This window comes from Solanum lycopersicum, chromosome 1 (assembly GCF_036512215.1).
Source record: "Solanum lycopersicum chromosome 1, SLM_r2.1".
In the NCBI taxonomy this organism is placed as follows: Eukaryota; Viridiplantae; Streptophyta; class Magnoliopsida; order Solanales; family Solanaceae; genus Solanum; species Solanum lycopersicum.
Genome location: NC_090800.1, coordinates 10,168,900 through 10,185,727, shown reverse-complemented (window position 1 = coordinate 10,185,727; position 16,828 = coordinate 10,168,900). Strand labels below are relative to the sequence as shown.

Below are 16,828 nucleotides of genomic sequence, written 5' to 3'. Positions count from 1 at the left end.
CCAGAACTCCACAATTATGTTCATGTTGGTTTCAATAACTATTCCAAACTTCTTTTGATTTCTCCTTTTTTTTTTAAAAAAAAATTCTCTTATTGTTTACTAAAGAATAAAAAAATAAAAAACAATAAATTTAAATAATAATAATCAAAGAAGTTAAAAATAATCATATGTGAAAATGATTAAATATGTAATTTTATAAAATATTAAATATCAAAAAGAAATTAAAAATAATTTTATCACCTTTATAACAATAGATGAGATACGTAAAAATAAGAAATATAAGTGTGCTAATTTCTTGATAATAAAAATATATATGAACCATTTTTTTTAATGAAGAATAAACCAGAAACCTTTTGCCTTTTGAAAAGGAAAAGAAAAAAAGGAAAATAGTCTAATATATTCCTCAGCTCTGTCATTTGGAGCTGATATATTCATCATTATAAAAGTGGCTTATATATACCCTTATCGTTATACAAACGGCTCACATATACCCCCGTCGTTACAAAATGAGCTCACATATATCTTTTATTTAACCGAAGTTAAAAAAATAGTTTTAAATTTGTATTTTAATTTTAGTTTTAAAAAAGATTATTTAGGATAGATATGATGCTTCTATTAAAGTTTAAGGTATATTTAAATTTTTTTCATGCATAAATTATTTTGACTTCTTTTATTATAATTATTTGAGTTTCTTATTCTTATTATTTTTTTCTTTTATTCCTTGATTTAAAGAAACTTTAACTATTTTGTTTGCTTATATTGTAATTTGATTTTTGTATTCGAAGAAAAAAATTTTGTCATCTACAATAATTTTTACAAGAATTAGTGAAACATAAATAAATTTGATTATCAAAATAATAATTCTAAAGTAGTCATTGAAACAAAAAAAATTAAAAAAAAATATTTTTCACGAGAATTAAATTTATTCATATGAAACTATTTTTTAAAAAAATAAATTAAAATTAAATTAATTTTTTTTTTCATTTTCATCATAGGAAAAGGGTATATATGAGTCATTTAGGATTTCCTTAAGGAAAAAAAACTATATTATGGTTGATTTTTTAGCACCAATAGTTACATAAATTTTACATTTAACTTTATTAATTATTTGCGCAGCAAATAATAAATAAAGTTATAAAGTTCTCTTAGCTGTCCTACAAATATATAAATGTTCAACTTGTTTGTGTTATTTATCAACATTAACTGATTTTAAATAGAAAAATATAGAGAGTTAAATGTCAAAAAGGTATTTATATAATAATTTTTTAGTTTTATACTTCAATTATCAAGAGTATAAGAAATACAATTGACTTATTTTTTATATTTATTTTTAGTCATCATATTTTAATTTAACATAACTGTTAAAAAATATTATTAATGTGGGTGTTACGAAATCATTCATAATATTTAGATTAAGTCTTAAAAAATAATTTGAAGAAACAATTAATGCTGAGGGAAAACATAGAAAACTTTTATTGTGATTTTTTTTTCGGATCTCATTCTCCTCCTTCTACACTTATAAAACATGTCTCCATTTTATTCTTCATTTTTTCTCTAGAAGATTAATTTAATTTATTCTTCATTTTAATTTTATAGTGGAACTATTTTCCAAGTTGTAATCATATGACAAGTCCTAATTTTTAAAAAAGGATGCAATACATACCTAATGACATATTATTTAAGATGCGTTTTTCAATTATTTATAAATAATATTTAAATGTATTTATGAAATTTTCAATAGTTCATGTGTGATTTTTTTTTAAAAAAATATATTATACCTTTGACACTCTAAAATAAAATAGATGAAAATAGTTAAGTTGTGCTAACAAACAAATAAATGCATCGCCGACATGTTTGTGTGGCCGAAACAAACGGAGTGAATAAGCAAGTAAATAGGCATTTTGACCGTAGCATTTTGAACGTATGATTTCATTTTGTGATTTAAAATTTTATAATACAAAATTAACATCTGGCCAATATACATTTTCTTTTCATAATTTTAAATTATGAAATTTCAAATTGTCGAAAGAGTTTGATTTACTAATTTTATATTTGAGCATGTCATTTGCATTGTATCTGAGACATGGTTGTGGTAAGAGGATGGTGTACCATTTTCGAGGGTCGTATCGCGCGCCGCGATGGATATTATATTTTGAGGGACGTATCGCGCGCCGCGAAGGTTACTACTTATCGAGGGTCGTGTCGTGCGCCGCGACAGATGCATGGATGTCCCCCATGGGTCCCGGACTGAGAGACAACGGGTGTGTATCGTTAGGAAAGACATGCATCACGATATTTGACATTGCATCTCATGGCATTGCACATTTTATTATTGATGAACTTGAACATGTGTTTTGCTGATCTTGTGATTGTTTCTCTGTGAAGTCTGTGATTGTTGAATATTGAGTTGTTATTGAGAATGTGTAAACTGATAGAGTGTGGTTATTGAGTGGTGTGTTTGGTAAACTGTTAGGCTGTAGCGTGGAGGTTTAGATAGGGTGTAAGGAGTACCCGTATTTTGTTCACTTAACTTGTGTTTCGAGGTTTGCTTGTTGGGTACCGCGTGGTTTGGTACTCACCCCTTGCTTCTACAAATTTTTGTAGGTTACGAGCCTGGATCTTTGTGATACCTTCTATTCTCTTCATTTTCGAGGCATCTTGTGGAGGATTGTGAGGTAGCTGTTTGTCATCTCAGCGAACTTTCCTACTCCAGTTTATGATTTTGTTTTTACTTGAAAGACAACTTCATTTTAGACTTCTATTTTGTTTCAATTCTAATGTTTACATTAGAGGCTTGTGCACGTGATAACCTGGTTTTGGGGATTGAATTAATATGACTTGGTTTCATACTAGAAATTGTTGTTGGATTGTCATTTACTTCCGCACTTTGTTAGATATTTGGTTTTAGGCTGACTTGTCTTGGTGGGATAAGACGAGTGCCATCACGCCCATTTTTGGGTCGTGACAATTTGATATTTTTCTTATATATATATATATATATATATATATATATATATATATATATATATATATATATATATATATATAAAATTCAACTTATCGTTTTACATTTAATTCATGTGTGGTTACCTGATTATATAGGTATTTAACTGTTATTTCTATGAATTAAATTTATTATTATTTCAAATCAATGTCTACTTTATTTATTATTACCAATTGAATTTATTACTTATTACTATTTGAGAGAACTATATTAAATAACAGTACATTACAATTTATGTTCAATTTTATTTTTTTATTGAACTAAAATTTGATTATAAATATATATCTTTTTAGAAATAATTTTGTGATAGTGTATTATATTTTTGTTATGAATTTTCGTTTATTTGCTAAGATCGTATATAGAATCCAATTTATGTTAATCATCCTGTTAAAAAAAAGTTTACCCAATAAATATAATCACCTTTTTATTATGAGATAATATGTACGATATTTTCTTAATTATGAATGTTTTTTAACTTTAATTTTTAACTCAAAAATCACTCAATTATAAATTATTTTCTTAGAAAGTCAATTAACTATGATTTTCTCTCAAACTTCACTTGACTATGTGTCACGACCCAATTTGCAAGTCGTGATGGCACCTATGTTCCCAACCAATAGGTAAGCCAATCCAACATATTAACCCAACTAAACCAACAAATGAGTAAAAAGACTAACACTTAGCAAGAATCTCCAACATTGAGTTCCTTATAAGTACGAAATGCGAAAGCTAAAATATTTCACCCCAAGAATTTGGTGTCTTAAGTGCAAGAGCTTCTATAATTCGATGCAAGTCTGAAACTAAATGACAAATCTAACATAAGGGATATGCTGTCTGAATACTAATAACAGAATAAATAAAAGCTAGAGGGAGGTGTGGGCCACAGAACAGCCAAGCAGCTCACCACAACTCCATGAACTTCAAGCTCGGACTCAATTTGCTCCACGAGATGTGCTCCTACTCGGAATCGAATCTGCACCACAAAGAGTGCAACAAGTGTAGTATGAGTATGAAACCACGTGTACCCAGTATGTCTCATTGACCGACAACGAAGAAGTAGTGACGGGAGTTATATAAGAAAATAAATTCTTAAATTACACAAGTATATATATATATATATATATATATATATATATATATTACACATACTATTTAAGTTTCATCCATAAAGGAAATCAACATTAAGTATTTTCCAAACACCAAACGAAACATAAAATCATCAAGAATGAATGATGGGATGAAATGCAATGCAATATGATACCATGTAATGATATGTCTCAGAATACCCAATACTCACTCAACCGTATATACATGATACTCCTCGGAAATACATCGAGAGTTCATGACCCATGGGTGACTCGCGAGGTCCATATACCGACACGGATGATCTCCACGTGTCTGTGCGGACGATCTCAATGCACTATCATAATATCAAACAATTTTCGCACGGACGGTCTCTACGTGCCCAAATTACAATCTTAACATCTCACCATCCCCAGCACGGACGATCTCCACGTGCCCAACTTATACTCAATCTCATGTCAATGCATGTACACAATATTATTTCGATAAAGGGGATGATGATGCACCCGAATCAGTCAAATATCGACATACTACATAACCACCTCGATTATCACAACTATACAGGTGTAATAAAGAAAACATAATCACACAAGGATTTCAAGTCAATAATATATCACCTAATTCCCATATGCTTGGCATTCTCAAATTACAATCCACATTCTATAGTAGAAATTTTTCGTTTTATAACACCGGTAATCGTACCAATGCCCGTCACACCATTGATACGAGACCCCCATCTTTCGCTCTTACCCTTTTGTCTATTTTCATTTTTTATCTTTAATTAGGAAAACGTCCTTCAACAAGTCTAAAAAGTCTTAACATACCTCAGTGCCGAACTCGTGCCACGAAACCTCAAGGTAATTCCTTCCCTTTTCGCAAAATTTCGGAACGTTCACGATCTACCAATGATGCAATTATTCGTAAGTAAGCGAGTTTGTATCAAATCATTATATGTCTATCGTAGACCCTAAAACTCACTCATATTTCTAATCTAGCTCCAAGCCTTGATAAAATTTGTATGCCAAATTTATCATATTTGCTAAATTTCAAGTCAAGAATTTAACTTTAACCTCTCCAAATTTATCATATTTGCTAAAGTACCCTAGAATTCAATGTTAAATCATATAATATACATCTAATAATTAATTGCCTATCCCAATATATCAAAAACTATTATCTTAATTTGATAAAATAAGTACAAATAATAATCAATTAAGAGAACCAAAGAATACCGTAGTGTCGTAATCACATTCTTTCTTTTCTTCAAGTGCATACAGTCAATTGCCTAACTTTTTAATAAATTATACATATAAATGCATAATGTGTCCAATGTTTAAGAATTCATTGGCATCATTACCTCAATTTACCCTATGCCTTTTTGATATTTAATACAATATGCACTCCGGCAACTACCATAGGCTTAATCACCTCTAACATTTATTTTATTAAATTACTTCAAGTGCACCATATCATTATATATAAACATTATTGAATCTGGATTGTTTACCTGGAAATCAATGCCGCCGTAGCAGTTTGGTTCCGCTCATCTCCAAGAGGTTGTTTTTAACTTTTATTTCAATATTCTAAAATAACCTACTAATATATTTAATTATATGAGTCAAATTTTAAGGAGTATTTATACATATGCCCTTTTTTAACTATTTCTATGTAAATTATTTAATAAATTCTCATCAACTAGATACTCGTAGTTATCGAATAGTTTAAAAATACCCCTTTAAGTATTCAAAAGGAGTCAAAATAGTCCTAGTTTTCAAAATGACCAGCGGGTCGTTACATCACCTACCACTTAAACAAGCGTTCGTCCTCGAACGGAAAAAGAAAAGAGCTAACCTGAACGCTCAAAAAGATGAGGATATTTACTCCTCATGTCTGACTCTGTCTCCCATGTAGCCTCCTCTAGTGGACGATGCTTCCATTGAACCTTTATTGAAGCAATCTCCTTGGACCTTAGCTTCTGAATTTGCCTATCCAAAATAGTTATCGGCTCTTCCTCAAAAGTCAAATTCTGATCAAGTAACACTGAATCCCATTGAATCACATGATAACCACCCTGATGATACTTCTTAAGCATTGAAATATGAAATACAAGATGGACACCTGACAACCCAGGTGGCAAAGCAACTGATATGCCACCTCACCAATACGCTCCACAATCTCGAAAGGACCAATGTACCTTGGACTCAACTTGCCCTTCTTTCCAAATCTCATCACACCATTCATGGGTGAAACCTTAAGTAGAACCCTCTCTCCAACCATAAACTCTAAATCACGAACCTTCCTATCTGCGTAACTCTTTTACCTGCTTTGAGCCATGAGAAGTCTATCTTGGATCAACTTGACCTTGTCCAAAGACTCCCTCAACAAATCTGTACCCTATGGTCTAACCTCAAATGCATCAAACCAGCCAATTGGAGATCGACATCTCCTACCATACAGAGCCTCAAATGGTGCCATCCCAATGCTCGAATGATAACTATTATTGTAAGCAAACTCCGCTAAAGGCAAGAACTGATCCCACTGACCACCAAAGTCAATCACACACGCCCGCAACATGTCCTCAAGAACCTGAATAGTCCGCTCAGACTGACCATCAGTCTGAGGGTGAAAGGCTGTACTAAGATCCACCTGAGTGCCCAACTCTTTCTGCATAGACCGCCAGAAATGAGATGTAAATTGGGTGCCACGATCTGAAATAATAGATATAGGAACCCCATGCAACCGAACTATCTCCCGAATATAAATCTTGGCTAACCTTTCTGAGTTATAGGTAGTCTAAACTGGTACAAAGTGTGCAGACTTAGTCAGTCGATCCACGTTGACCCATATAGCATCAAACTTACCCAAGGTACGTGGCAACCCTACCACAAAGTCCATAGCAATGCGCTCCCACTTCCACTCAGGTATGGGCATCCTCTGAGTCATACCTCCAAGCTTTTGGTGTTCATACTTCACTTGCTGACAATTCAAACATCGAGATACAAAATCTACTATGTCCCTCTTCATATAACACCACCAATAGTGTTGCTTCAAGTCACGATACATCTTAGTAGCCCCTGGATAAATAGAGTACCTCGAACTATGAGCCTCCTCCATGATCAATCTAGTCAAATCACCTGTACGAGGAACACATATACGACCTTTAATCCTCAAAACTCCCTCACTATAAAGAATTGCAGCCTTGGCTTCTCCTTTTAAAACCTTGTCCCTAATCTTACATAAATCACCATCATGAAACTGTTGATCCCGAATCTGCTCCAACAAGGATGACCTAGCCTCCATATAAGCCAACACCTTACCAGATTCTGAAATATCAAGTCTCACAAAGCTATTGGCCAAGGATTGGACATCCCTAGATAAAGGACGCTCGCCAACCTGTAACATAGCTAGACTACCCATACTTACCGCCTTCCGACTCAAGGCATCTTCTACAACATTTGCCTTGCTTAGATGATAAAGAATAGTCATATCGTAGTCTTTGAGCAATTCCAACCATCTCCTGTGCCTAAAATTGAGATCCCTCTGATTGAATATATACTGGAGACTACGATGATCCATGAACATCTCACAATGCACACCATAAAGATAATGCCTCCAAATCTTTAATGCAAACATAACAGACGCCAACTCTAAATCATGAATCGGGTAGTTCTTCTCATGAACCTTTAACTGCCTCGAAGCATAAGCTATCACCCTTCCCTTCTGCATCAACACACAACCAAGACAAATCCGATAAGCATCACAATATACAACAAAACCCTCTCCCTCCACGGGTAGGGTCAAAATCGGAGCATTAGTCAATAAAGTCTTGAGCTTTTGGAAACTAACCTCACATTCGTCAGACCACTGAAAAGTCACCTCCTTCTGTGTCAATCTAGTTAATGGAGATGCAATGGATGATAAACCCTCAACAAACCGTCGATAATAACCTGCAAGGCCCAAGAAACTCCGAATCTCAGTAACTGAAGTAGGTCTGACCTAATCTCTAACCACCTCAATCTTCTTAGGATCCACCATGATACCCTCCCTTGACACTACATGTCCCAAGAATGCTACCGAACTAAGCCAAAACTCACACTTTGAAAACTTTGCATACAACTTCTTCTCCTCTAGAATCCCAAGAACAATCCTCAAATGATGCTCATATTCCTCCTTAGTGCGTGAGTATATCAATATATCATCTATGAAGACAATAACAAAGGAATCTAAATACGGTCTGAACATGCCATTCATCAAGTCCATAAAAGCTGCTGAGGCATTAGTCAATCCGAAAGACATCACCAAAAACTCGTAATGACCATAACGTGTTTGAAAAGCCGTCTTAGGGATATCCTCCGCCCTAACCTTCAGCTGATGATAGCCAGATCTCAAGTCAATTTTGGAGAAAACTGAAGCACCCTGTAACTGATCGAATAAATCATCAATACGAGGTATCAGATACTTATTTCTGATGGTTACTTTGTTCAACTGCCGATAGTCAATACACATACGCATCGATCCATCTTTCTTCTTCACAAATAACACTGGAGCACCCTAAAGAGATACACTTGGTCTAATAAAACCTTTGCTCAACAAATCCTGCAACTGCTACTTCAAATTTTTCAATTCAACCGATGCCATACGATAAGGAGGAATGGAAATAGGCCGAGTGCCTGGCTCCACATCAATACAAAAATCAATATCACGATCTGGTGGAAGACCTGGCAAATCGGTCGGAAATACTTCTGAAAATTCACTCACTACTGGAATGGTCTCAAGCATAGAAGTCTCAATACTAGTATCTCGAATGTGGGCTAAGTAAGCCAAACATCCTCTTTGTACCAACTGAGGAGCCTTAAGGAATGATATCACACCCTTAGATGGGTGACTAAGAGAACCTCTCCATTCTACTATAGGAATTCCAGGCATAGCTAAAGTGATGGTCTTGGCATGACAATTTAAAATTACGTGGTAAGAAGATAGACAATCCATACCGAGAATCACATCAAAATCTATCATATCTAAGACCTTTAAATCTGCATGAGTTTCATACCCCATCAAGGTAACAGTACATAATTGATACACCCGATTTACAACTATAGAATCCCCGACAGGAGTAGAAACACGTATCGGCAAATCAAGAGACTCACACAATATATCTAGACTAGGAGCAAAATATGTGGACACTTAAGAATAAGTAGAGCCTGGATCAAATAATACAGTAGCTGGTCGATGACAAACCGGAATAATACCTGTGATAACAACATTTGAGGCTTCAGCCTCTGGCCTACCTGGAAAAGCATAATAGTGAGAACGACCTCCATCAGATTGTGAACCTCCACGACCACCACCTCGACCAGAAGGAGAACCACCTCTACCTGAATGAGAACCACCTCTACCATTCTGTGCACCACCCCTAGCTGGAGGTTGTGCAGCCCTGGAAGTCGAAGCCTGAGAACCTTGATGTAAGCCACCACGTCTGGTCCTAGGGCAGTCTCTCACAAAGTGTCCTATATCACCACACTCAAAACAACCCCTACGAGACGCAGGCTGATGGGAGGAACCTGAATTACCAGAATGTCCTCCACGAACTACAGGCCTAGAAGATGAACCCTGCGAAGTATGCACCGAGCTCGAAGAGTTATGCCCAGCGTAACCAGCCTCAGACACTGGTATAGAAGCATGAATGGGTCTGCTGGACTGAGGGTGATAACCTCTGCCCAAGTAACCCCGACTCCTAGGCGGAGCACCACCATAATCACCTAAATAACGAGTCCTCTTGCCCTCTCGCTGCTCAAATCCCTCTCGTCGAATCATCTCCAACTCCTTAGCAGCATCTACCACTTTCTGGAATGGAACACCAGAAATAGCAACCGGAGAAACTCCTAGACGGATCGGAATAATCAGCCCCTTAACAAACCTTCTCACTCTCTCAGCCTCTGTGGGAAGTATCATCGAAGCATGCCTAGCCAAGGCATGAAATTTACCCTCATACTCTGCAACTGACATACCATTTTGCTGCAAACCCTCAAATTTGGCCCTCTTGCGCTCCCTCTCACTGCGTGGAACAAATTTGGATAGAAATACCCGAGTAAACTGAGTCCAGGATAGTGGATGGGATCCAGTTGGCCTAGTACTAATATAATCCCTCCACTACTGCTTAGCAGAGCCAGTCATCTGAAACGCTGTGTAGTCAACTCCACGAGACTCCACTAATCCAAGATTATGCAACCTCTCATGACAACTAACTATGAATTCATATGCATCCTCAGCTAAGTCACCAGTATAAGTAGGAGGATTTATTAGTCTGAACATCCCAAATATCTTTTGCTCATCAATAGTCATAGAAGGCCTGTTCACCAAATGTGATGTCATATCTGGAAACTCCATACTATCCAAACGAGGAGCAACAGCGGCAGCTGGCTGAGTTCTGAGAGTCTGAGAATCTGGAGCAACTATCGGATCTGGAGTTTGACCTCCAACACGGGTCTGTGAGCCATCAGAAGTGACAGGCAAAGCTCCTGCCTGGGCCATCTCCTCTAGGATTCCTAACATACGAGCCAAGGTATCTTGAAGCACTGGGGGGACAATAGTACTGGGTGGAGCCTGAGCTTGCCCATCCCCCTCGACACGATCTTGCACATCTTCATGAATAACTTCTGCATCAGGAGGTACGGTCCGACCATGACCTTGGGTAGCTATTGGTACTTGACCATCCAAAGGTGCTGTAATACGGCTCCTACCCCGACCTCGAGCTCGACCCCTACCTCTACCTCGGATAGTGTTCCTAGAAGCATGCGCAGGAATAGGATCCTGACCACCACTTGCCGATGTACGATTCCTCGCCATCTGAGAGAGAATGAGATATCAAGACTAGAATTTCTACAAGGTCAAGTGTGCACGATAATGAATAAAAGAACATAATATTTCTTAAATGTCCTATAGCCTCTTGAAGAAAGGTATGGACGTCTTCATACCGATCCGCAAGACTCTATTAGACATTGCTCTTGTACTTTTGAGACCGATGAACCTAGGGCTCTGATACCAAATTTGTCACGACCCAATTTGCAAGTCGTGATGGTACATATGTTCCCAACCAATAGGTAAGCCAATCCAACATATTAACCCAACTAAACCAACAAATGAGTAAAAAGACTAACACTTAGCAAGAATCTCCAACATCGAGTTCCTTATAAGTACGAAATGCGAAAGCTAAAATATTTCACCCCAAGGTTTTGGTGTCTTAAGTACAAGAGCTTCTATAATTCGATACAAGTCTGAAACTAAATGACAAATCTAACATAAGGGATATCCTGTCTGAATACTAATAACAGAATAAATAAAAGATAGAGGGAGGTGTGGGCCACGGAACAGCCAAGCAGCTCACCACAACTCCATGAACTTCAAGCTCGGACTCAATTTGCTCCACGAGATGTGCTCCTACTCGGAATCGAATCTGCACCACAAAGAGTGCAACAAGTGTAGTATGAGTACGAAACCACGTGTACCCAGTATGTCTCATTGACCGACAACGAAGAAGTAGTGACGGGAGTTATATAAGAAAATAAATTCTTAAATTACACAAGTGTATATATATATATATATATATATATATATATATATATATATATATATATATATATATATATATATTACACATACTATTTAAGTTTCATCCATAAAGGAAATCAACATTAAGTATTTTCAAAACACCAAACGAAACATATAATCATCAAGAATGAATGATGGGATGAAATGCAATGCAATATGATACCATGTAATGATATGTCTCAGAATACCCAATACTCACTCAACCGTATATACATGATACTCCTCGGAAATACATCGAGAGTTCATGACCCATGGGTGACTCGCGAGGTCCATATACCGACATGGGCGATCTCCACGTGTCTGTGTGGACGATCTCCACGTGTCTGTGCGGACGATCTCAACGCACTATCATAGTATCAAACAATTTTCGCACAGACGGTCTCCACGTGCCCAAATTACAATCTTAACATCTCACCATCCCCAGCACGGACGATCTCCACGTGCCCAACTTATACTCAATCTCATGTCAATGCATGTACATAATATTATTTCGATAAAGGGGATGATGATGCACCTGAATCAGTCAAATATCGACATACTACATAACCACCTCGATTATCACAACTATACAGGTGTAATAAAGAAAACATAATCACACAAGGATTTCAAGTCAATAATATATCACCTAATTCCCATATGCTTGGCATTCTCAAATTACAATCCACATTCTATAGTAGAAATTTTCCGTTTTATAACACCGGTAATCGTACCAATGCCCGTCACACCATTGATACGAGACCCCCATCTTTCGCTCTTACCCTTTTGTCTATTTTCATTTTTTATCTTTAATTAGGAAAACGTCCTTCAACAAGTCTAAAAAGTCTTAACATACCTCAGTGCCGAACTCGTGCCACGAAACCTCAAGGTAATTCCTTCCCTTTTCGCAAAATTTCGGAACGTTCACGATCTACCAATGATGCAATTATTCGTAAGTAAGCGAGTTTGTATCAAATCATTATATGTCTATCGTAGACCCTAAAACTCACTCATATTTCTAATCTAGCTCCAAGCCTTGATAAAATTTGTATGCCAAATTTATCATATTTGCTAAATTTCAAGTCAAGAATTTAACTTTAACCTCTCCAAATTTATCATATTTGCTAAAGTACCCTAGAATTCAATGTTAAATCATATAATATACATCTAATAATTAATTGCCTATCTCAATATAACAAAAACTATTATCTTAATTTGATAAAATAAGTACAAATAATAATCAATTAAGAGAACCAAAGAATACCGTAGTGTCGTAATCACATTCTTTCTTTTCTTCAAGTGCATACAGTCAATTGCCTAACTTTTTAATAAATTATACATATAAATGCATAATGTGTCCAATGTTTAAGAATTCATTGGCATCATTACCTCAATTTACCCTATGCCTTTTTGATATTTAATACAATATGCACTCCGGCAACTACCATAGGCTTAATCACCTCTAACATTTATTTTATTAAATTACTTCAAGTGCACCATATCATTATATATAAACATTATTGAATCTGGATTATTTACCTGGAAATCAATGCCGCCGTAGCAGTTTGGTTCCGCTCGTCTCCAAGAGATTGTTTTTAACTTTTATTTCAATATTCTAAAATAACCTACTAATATATTTAATTATATGAGTCAAATTTTAAGGAGTATTTATACATATGCCCTTTTTAACTATTTCTATGTAAATTATTTAATAAATTCTCATCAACTAGATACTCGTAGTTATCGAATAGTTTAAAAATACCCATTTAAGTATTCAAAAGGAGTCAAAATAGTCCTAGTTTTCAAAACAACCAGCGGGTCGTTACACTATGATTGACAAATAAATGGATATTCTTTGATATCTCAATATTATGACTAAAATTAAAAATACTTTTATTTTTAACTTAAAAATAACCCAATTATAAATATTTTCCTTAGAAAGTCACTTAACTTTAATTTTCACCTCAAAATGCACTTAATTATGGTTGACAGATAAATGGATATTCTTTGATTCCTCAAAATTCCGATTAAATATCCAAAATCTATGTCACTATATTTTATTTGAAAAATTGATTCAATAGATTAAATGATTTTGTGAGTAAAACACTTGTACTAAAATAATTTTTGAGTAAAAAATAAAAGTTAAATAACCTAATATAAAAAAATCCAAAATTAAGTGATTTTAACTCAAATACTAAAATAAAATAATTTTCTGAAAAAACAATTTATAATTAAATAACCTTCTAAAATATTTTATTATCTTTTATTACTTCTACCCAATTTCTTTAAAATTAGTGACCCATTAAATTACCAAAACTCTAGTCATTTTCAATCAAGAAGCCCCCCCTAACTCCATGTCTACCTCCTCTCTGACAGTGAAACATGCATATGATTAGATAGTCTCTAGATATATAGAGCGTGTTCGGTATGATTTCCAATTTTTTCGTGTTTGGTTGTAATAAAAGTTTTGAAAAATATTTTTTAAATTAATTTATTTTTTTAAAAATTAAGGAAAATGATTTTCCTTAAAAAATTAAGGAAAACATTTTTCAAAACTCTCATCTAATTTCAAATTATATTTTTTTTTGGGAAAAAACATTAATTTAAAAAAATATTTAATTATAAAATTTTATTTTTCACCCGATCTCTTACCTGCACCCACCCATCCACCTCCAGCCACCCCCCTCTTCCGAAAAAGATTAATTTTGCTTTTTAAAAATATTTTCAACTTTAAATTTTTATTTTTAAATCCCTACCTCCCTTCCGCCAGCCCCCTACCAACCCTTCCCCCTCCCCAAAAAGAATCTTTTTTTTAAAAAAATATTATCAAGTTTAAATTTTATTTTTTCACTCCTACCCCCTCTTCCCTCCCTCAAAAAAAAAATTTATTTTTAAAAAATATTTTAAATTCCATAAATAATTTTCTACTCTTGTAAAAATAAAAGATGTTTCTTAAACATATTTTTCATTCATAAATCAAACACTAAAAATTATTTCCGGAAAATATTTTCTATTCATCAATCAAACATGAAAAGTTAAATCCAAAATCTATTTATTTTCCAGGAAAACATTTTCCTTCGTATCAATCACACCCATAGTATTACTATATATTTTGTCCTCTTTGTGAACCTTACTCTCTCAGTCTCATTCATATTGATACTAATTAATCTAACATAATATTTAAGAATATATATATTTTTTTGCATATTTAAAATAATTTTATCATATTTAAGACTAAAAATCATTTTTATCTTTTTGAAATAATTTTTTTCTTTTGCATCTAAGGCAATCGAAAAGATATTCATGGAACTGTATCATACAGATCAGTTCCTTTTTATATAAATAAACTTTAATCCTCAAATAAAATCCTTCCCTTCGAACAAAGAGAAATTGAATTTTTTTAATTGTATAAAGGTAATATTTTTATTTATTTTGCTATAGACTAAAAAGAAGCACACAAAGCATGAAAGCATTACTATTCATTGTATATAGTTCATATTACATAATTAGCTTTTAATGTTGGTAGATATGTGTAGCTCTCATATATTTTCCTGCCTAGCCTCTATAAGTTGAATGACTTTTTTAAGACTTCAATGTTTTTTACATGGTCATGAATATTTGTGATTCAAATCCAAAATTTATATAGTTTTAAAAATTATTAATTATTGTAAATTTATAGTATAAATTTATATAGTTTTAAAAATTATTAATTATTGTAAATTTATAGTATTCTTATGTAATTTTATACTGATATTTATTATTCTCGTTGTCTCGATTTATGTATCATATATAGAATTTCAAGACTCAATCTAATTCTTTATGTATCTTAAATATGTTAAATTATTAATTATTGTGATTTACTTTTTACTTGGTATCACTACAATAAGAAAAAACTTTTAGCGGTAATAAAAAGACACATTATTAAAGAGTGCTATAATCTTTACCGGTATTAGTTAAGTCTCATTAGATCAAGTATCACTAAAGGCTTTAGGGACATACACAAAAAGAGTTAATTGACGTTAAAAATCATATTTAGGACCATTTTTTATGTAGTGTATTTACATAATATATGTTATTCCTCCGTCCTAATTTATGTGGCATTAATGGAATTTTGAGAGTCAACGGATCTTTTTAGTATGCTTTTAAATATTTTAATTTGTTAATTGTTGTGATTTATAATAAAATTTAAATGTAATTTTAAATATATAGCAGACTAAAAAGACGAGAGAGACAAACAAATTAAAATAGAGAAAATATATAAAATCCATAATTACTCTTGGTAGAAGCAAACACATCGACGAAGAGATGTCTGCTTATTTTAGTTATTAATTATATATTGTGATTTATATTACTTCTTACGTCATTTTCAAATAACATGTGTTATTTATTCTGCTCGATTTATGTATCAATGATAGAATTATGAGAGTCCATCAAATTTTTATGTCATTTAAATTTTTAATTTGCTTATAATTGTGATTTATATTATTTTTCATAATTTTTAAATGAATGAATAAATAAAAATATAAGACAAGTCAATTAAAATGGAGAAAGTGCAAAATTCCATAAATATCCTTCGTTAAAAGCATGGATATCGACTACGAGTTAGTTGCTTCTGTCAACTTCTACTCAATAAATAATCTTCTCAAAAGCCCTAAAATGTTATAACCAAGGACAATTTCCATATGAAGATGTTAGTAGTGTCACCCCAAGGCCGGAGCTACACCTTAACAAGGGTGGCCAGATGAACAACCTTTGTCAAAAAAAATTTGCGATTATGTATGTTAAATATCAATATTTTTGAAAAAATATACTAATTGTTGAATACCTTAGACATACTAAATAAGGATAGCCTAGTACTTAGAGGTGTTTCAGTTTAAAAAAACCTAGTTCCATTGTATAAGGTCTAAAAGAGAAGAGAAGTGACGAAAATCATGAGCATTTTTAATTGTCCAAAAGAATCAATATCCTGATGAAAATTTTGGCTACGCTATTGTGTCACTCCCCATTCCTCCTTTATGCTCATAATATTTATATGACAATATTTGACATAGACATCCTTTCACCCTTTTTTCCATGACATCCAAACATGAGCTCCTCCTCATATCCAACACATGAACTCTTGCATATTCATAAGTTGATCTTTTGACTCAAAAGACT

General features: G+C 33.7%; 1 protein-coding gene and 1 long non-coding RNA gene across 2 annotated transcripts; one reads left to right on the top strand and one right to left on the bottom strand.

Annotated features, from left to right (window-relative positions):
• The first annotated feature begins 1,972 nt into the window (after positions 1–1,972).
• On the top strand, positions 1,973–2,856 carry LOC138340807 (uncharacterized). Its single transcript, XR_011213656.1, has 2 exons — positions 1,973–2,261; positions 2,605–2,856. It is a non-coding gene; the product is annotated as an uncharacterized lncRNA (long non-coding RNA).
• An 877-nt stretch (positions 2,857–3,733) lies between these two features.
• On the bottom strand, positions 3,734–10,933 carry LOC138340735 (uncharacterized). Its single transcript, XM_069292761.1, has 8 exons — positions 10,317–10,933; positions 9,868–10,049; positions 9,544–9,753; positions 8,728–9,120; positions 8,096–8,286; positions 7,307–7,807; positions 3,909–3,977; positions 3,734–3,817 (listed from the first exon to the last, which is right to left on the bottom strand). The coding sequence occupies exons 1-8, from the start codon at positions 10,931–10,933 to the stop codon at positions 3,734–3,736; spliced, it is 2,247 nt and encodes a 748-aa protein (XP_069148862.1).
• Between the last annotated feature and the right edge of the window lie 5,895 nt (positions 10,934–16,828).

What these genes read in the sequence shown, in the direction of transcription:
- LOC138340735 (XM_069292761.1), bottom strand. Translation starts at nt 10,933, where the DNA reads ATGGCGAGGAATCGTACATCGGCAAGTGGTGGTCAGGATCCTATTCCT. An exon ending in ACGTGGTGGCTTACATCAAG is followed by an intron (nt 9,121 to 9,543) that starts GTTCTCAGGCTT and finishes AAACTCATGCAG; the next exon opens with ATTTAAAGGTCTTAGATATG. An exon ending in TTGAAGTTCATGGAGTTGTG is followed by an intron (nt 3,818 to 3,908) that starts GTGAGCTGCTTG and finishes CCCTTATGTTAG; the next exon opens with ATTTGTCATTTAGTTTCAGA.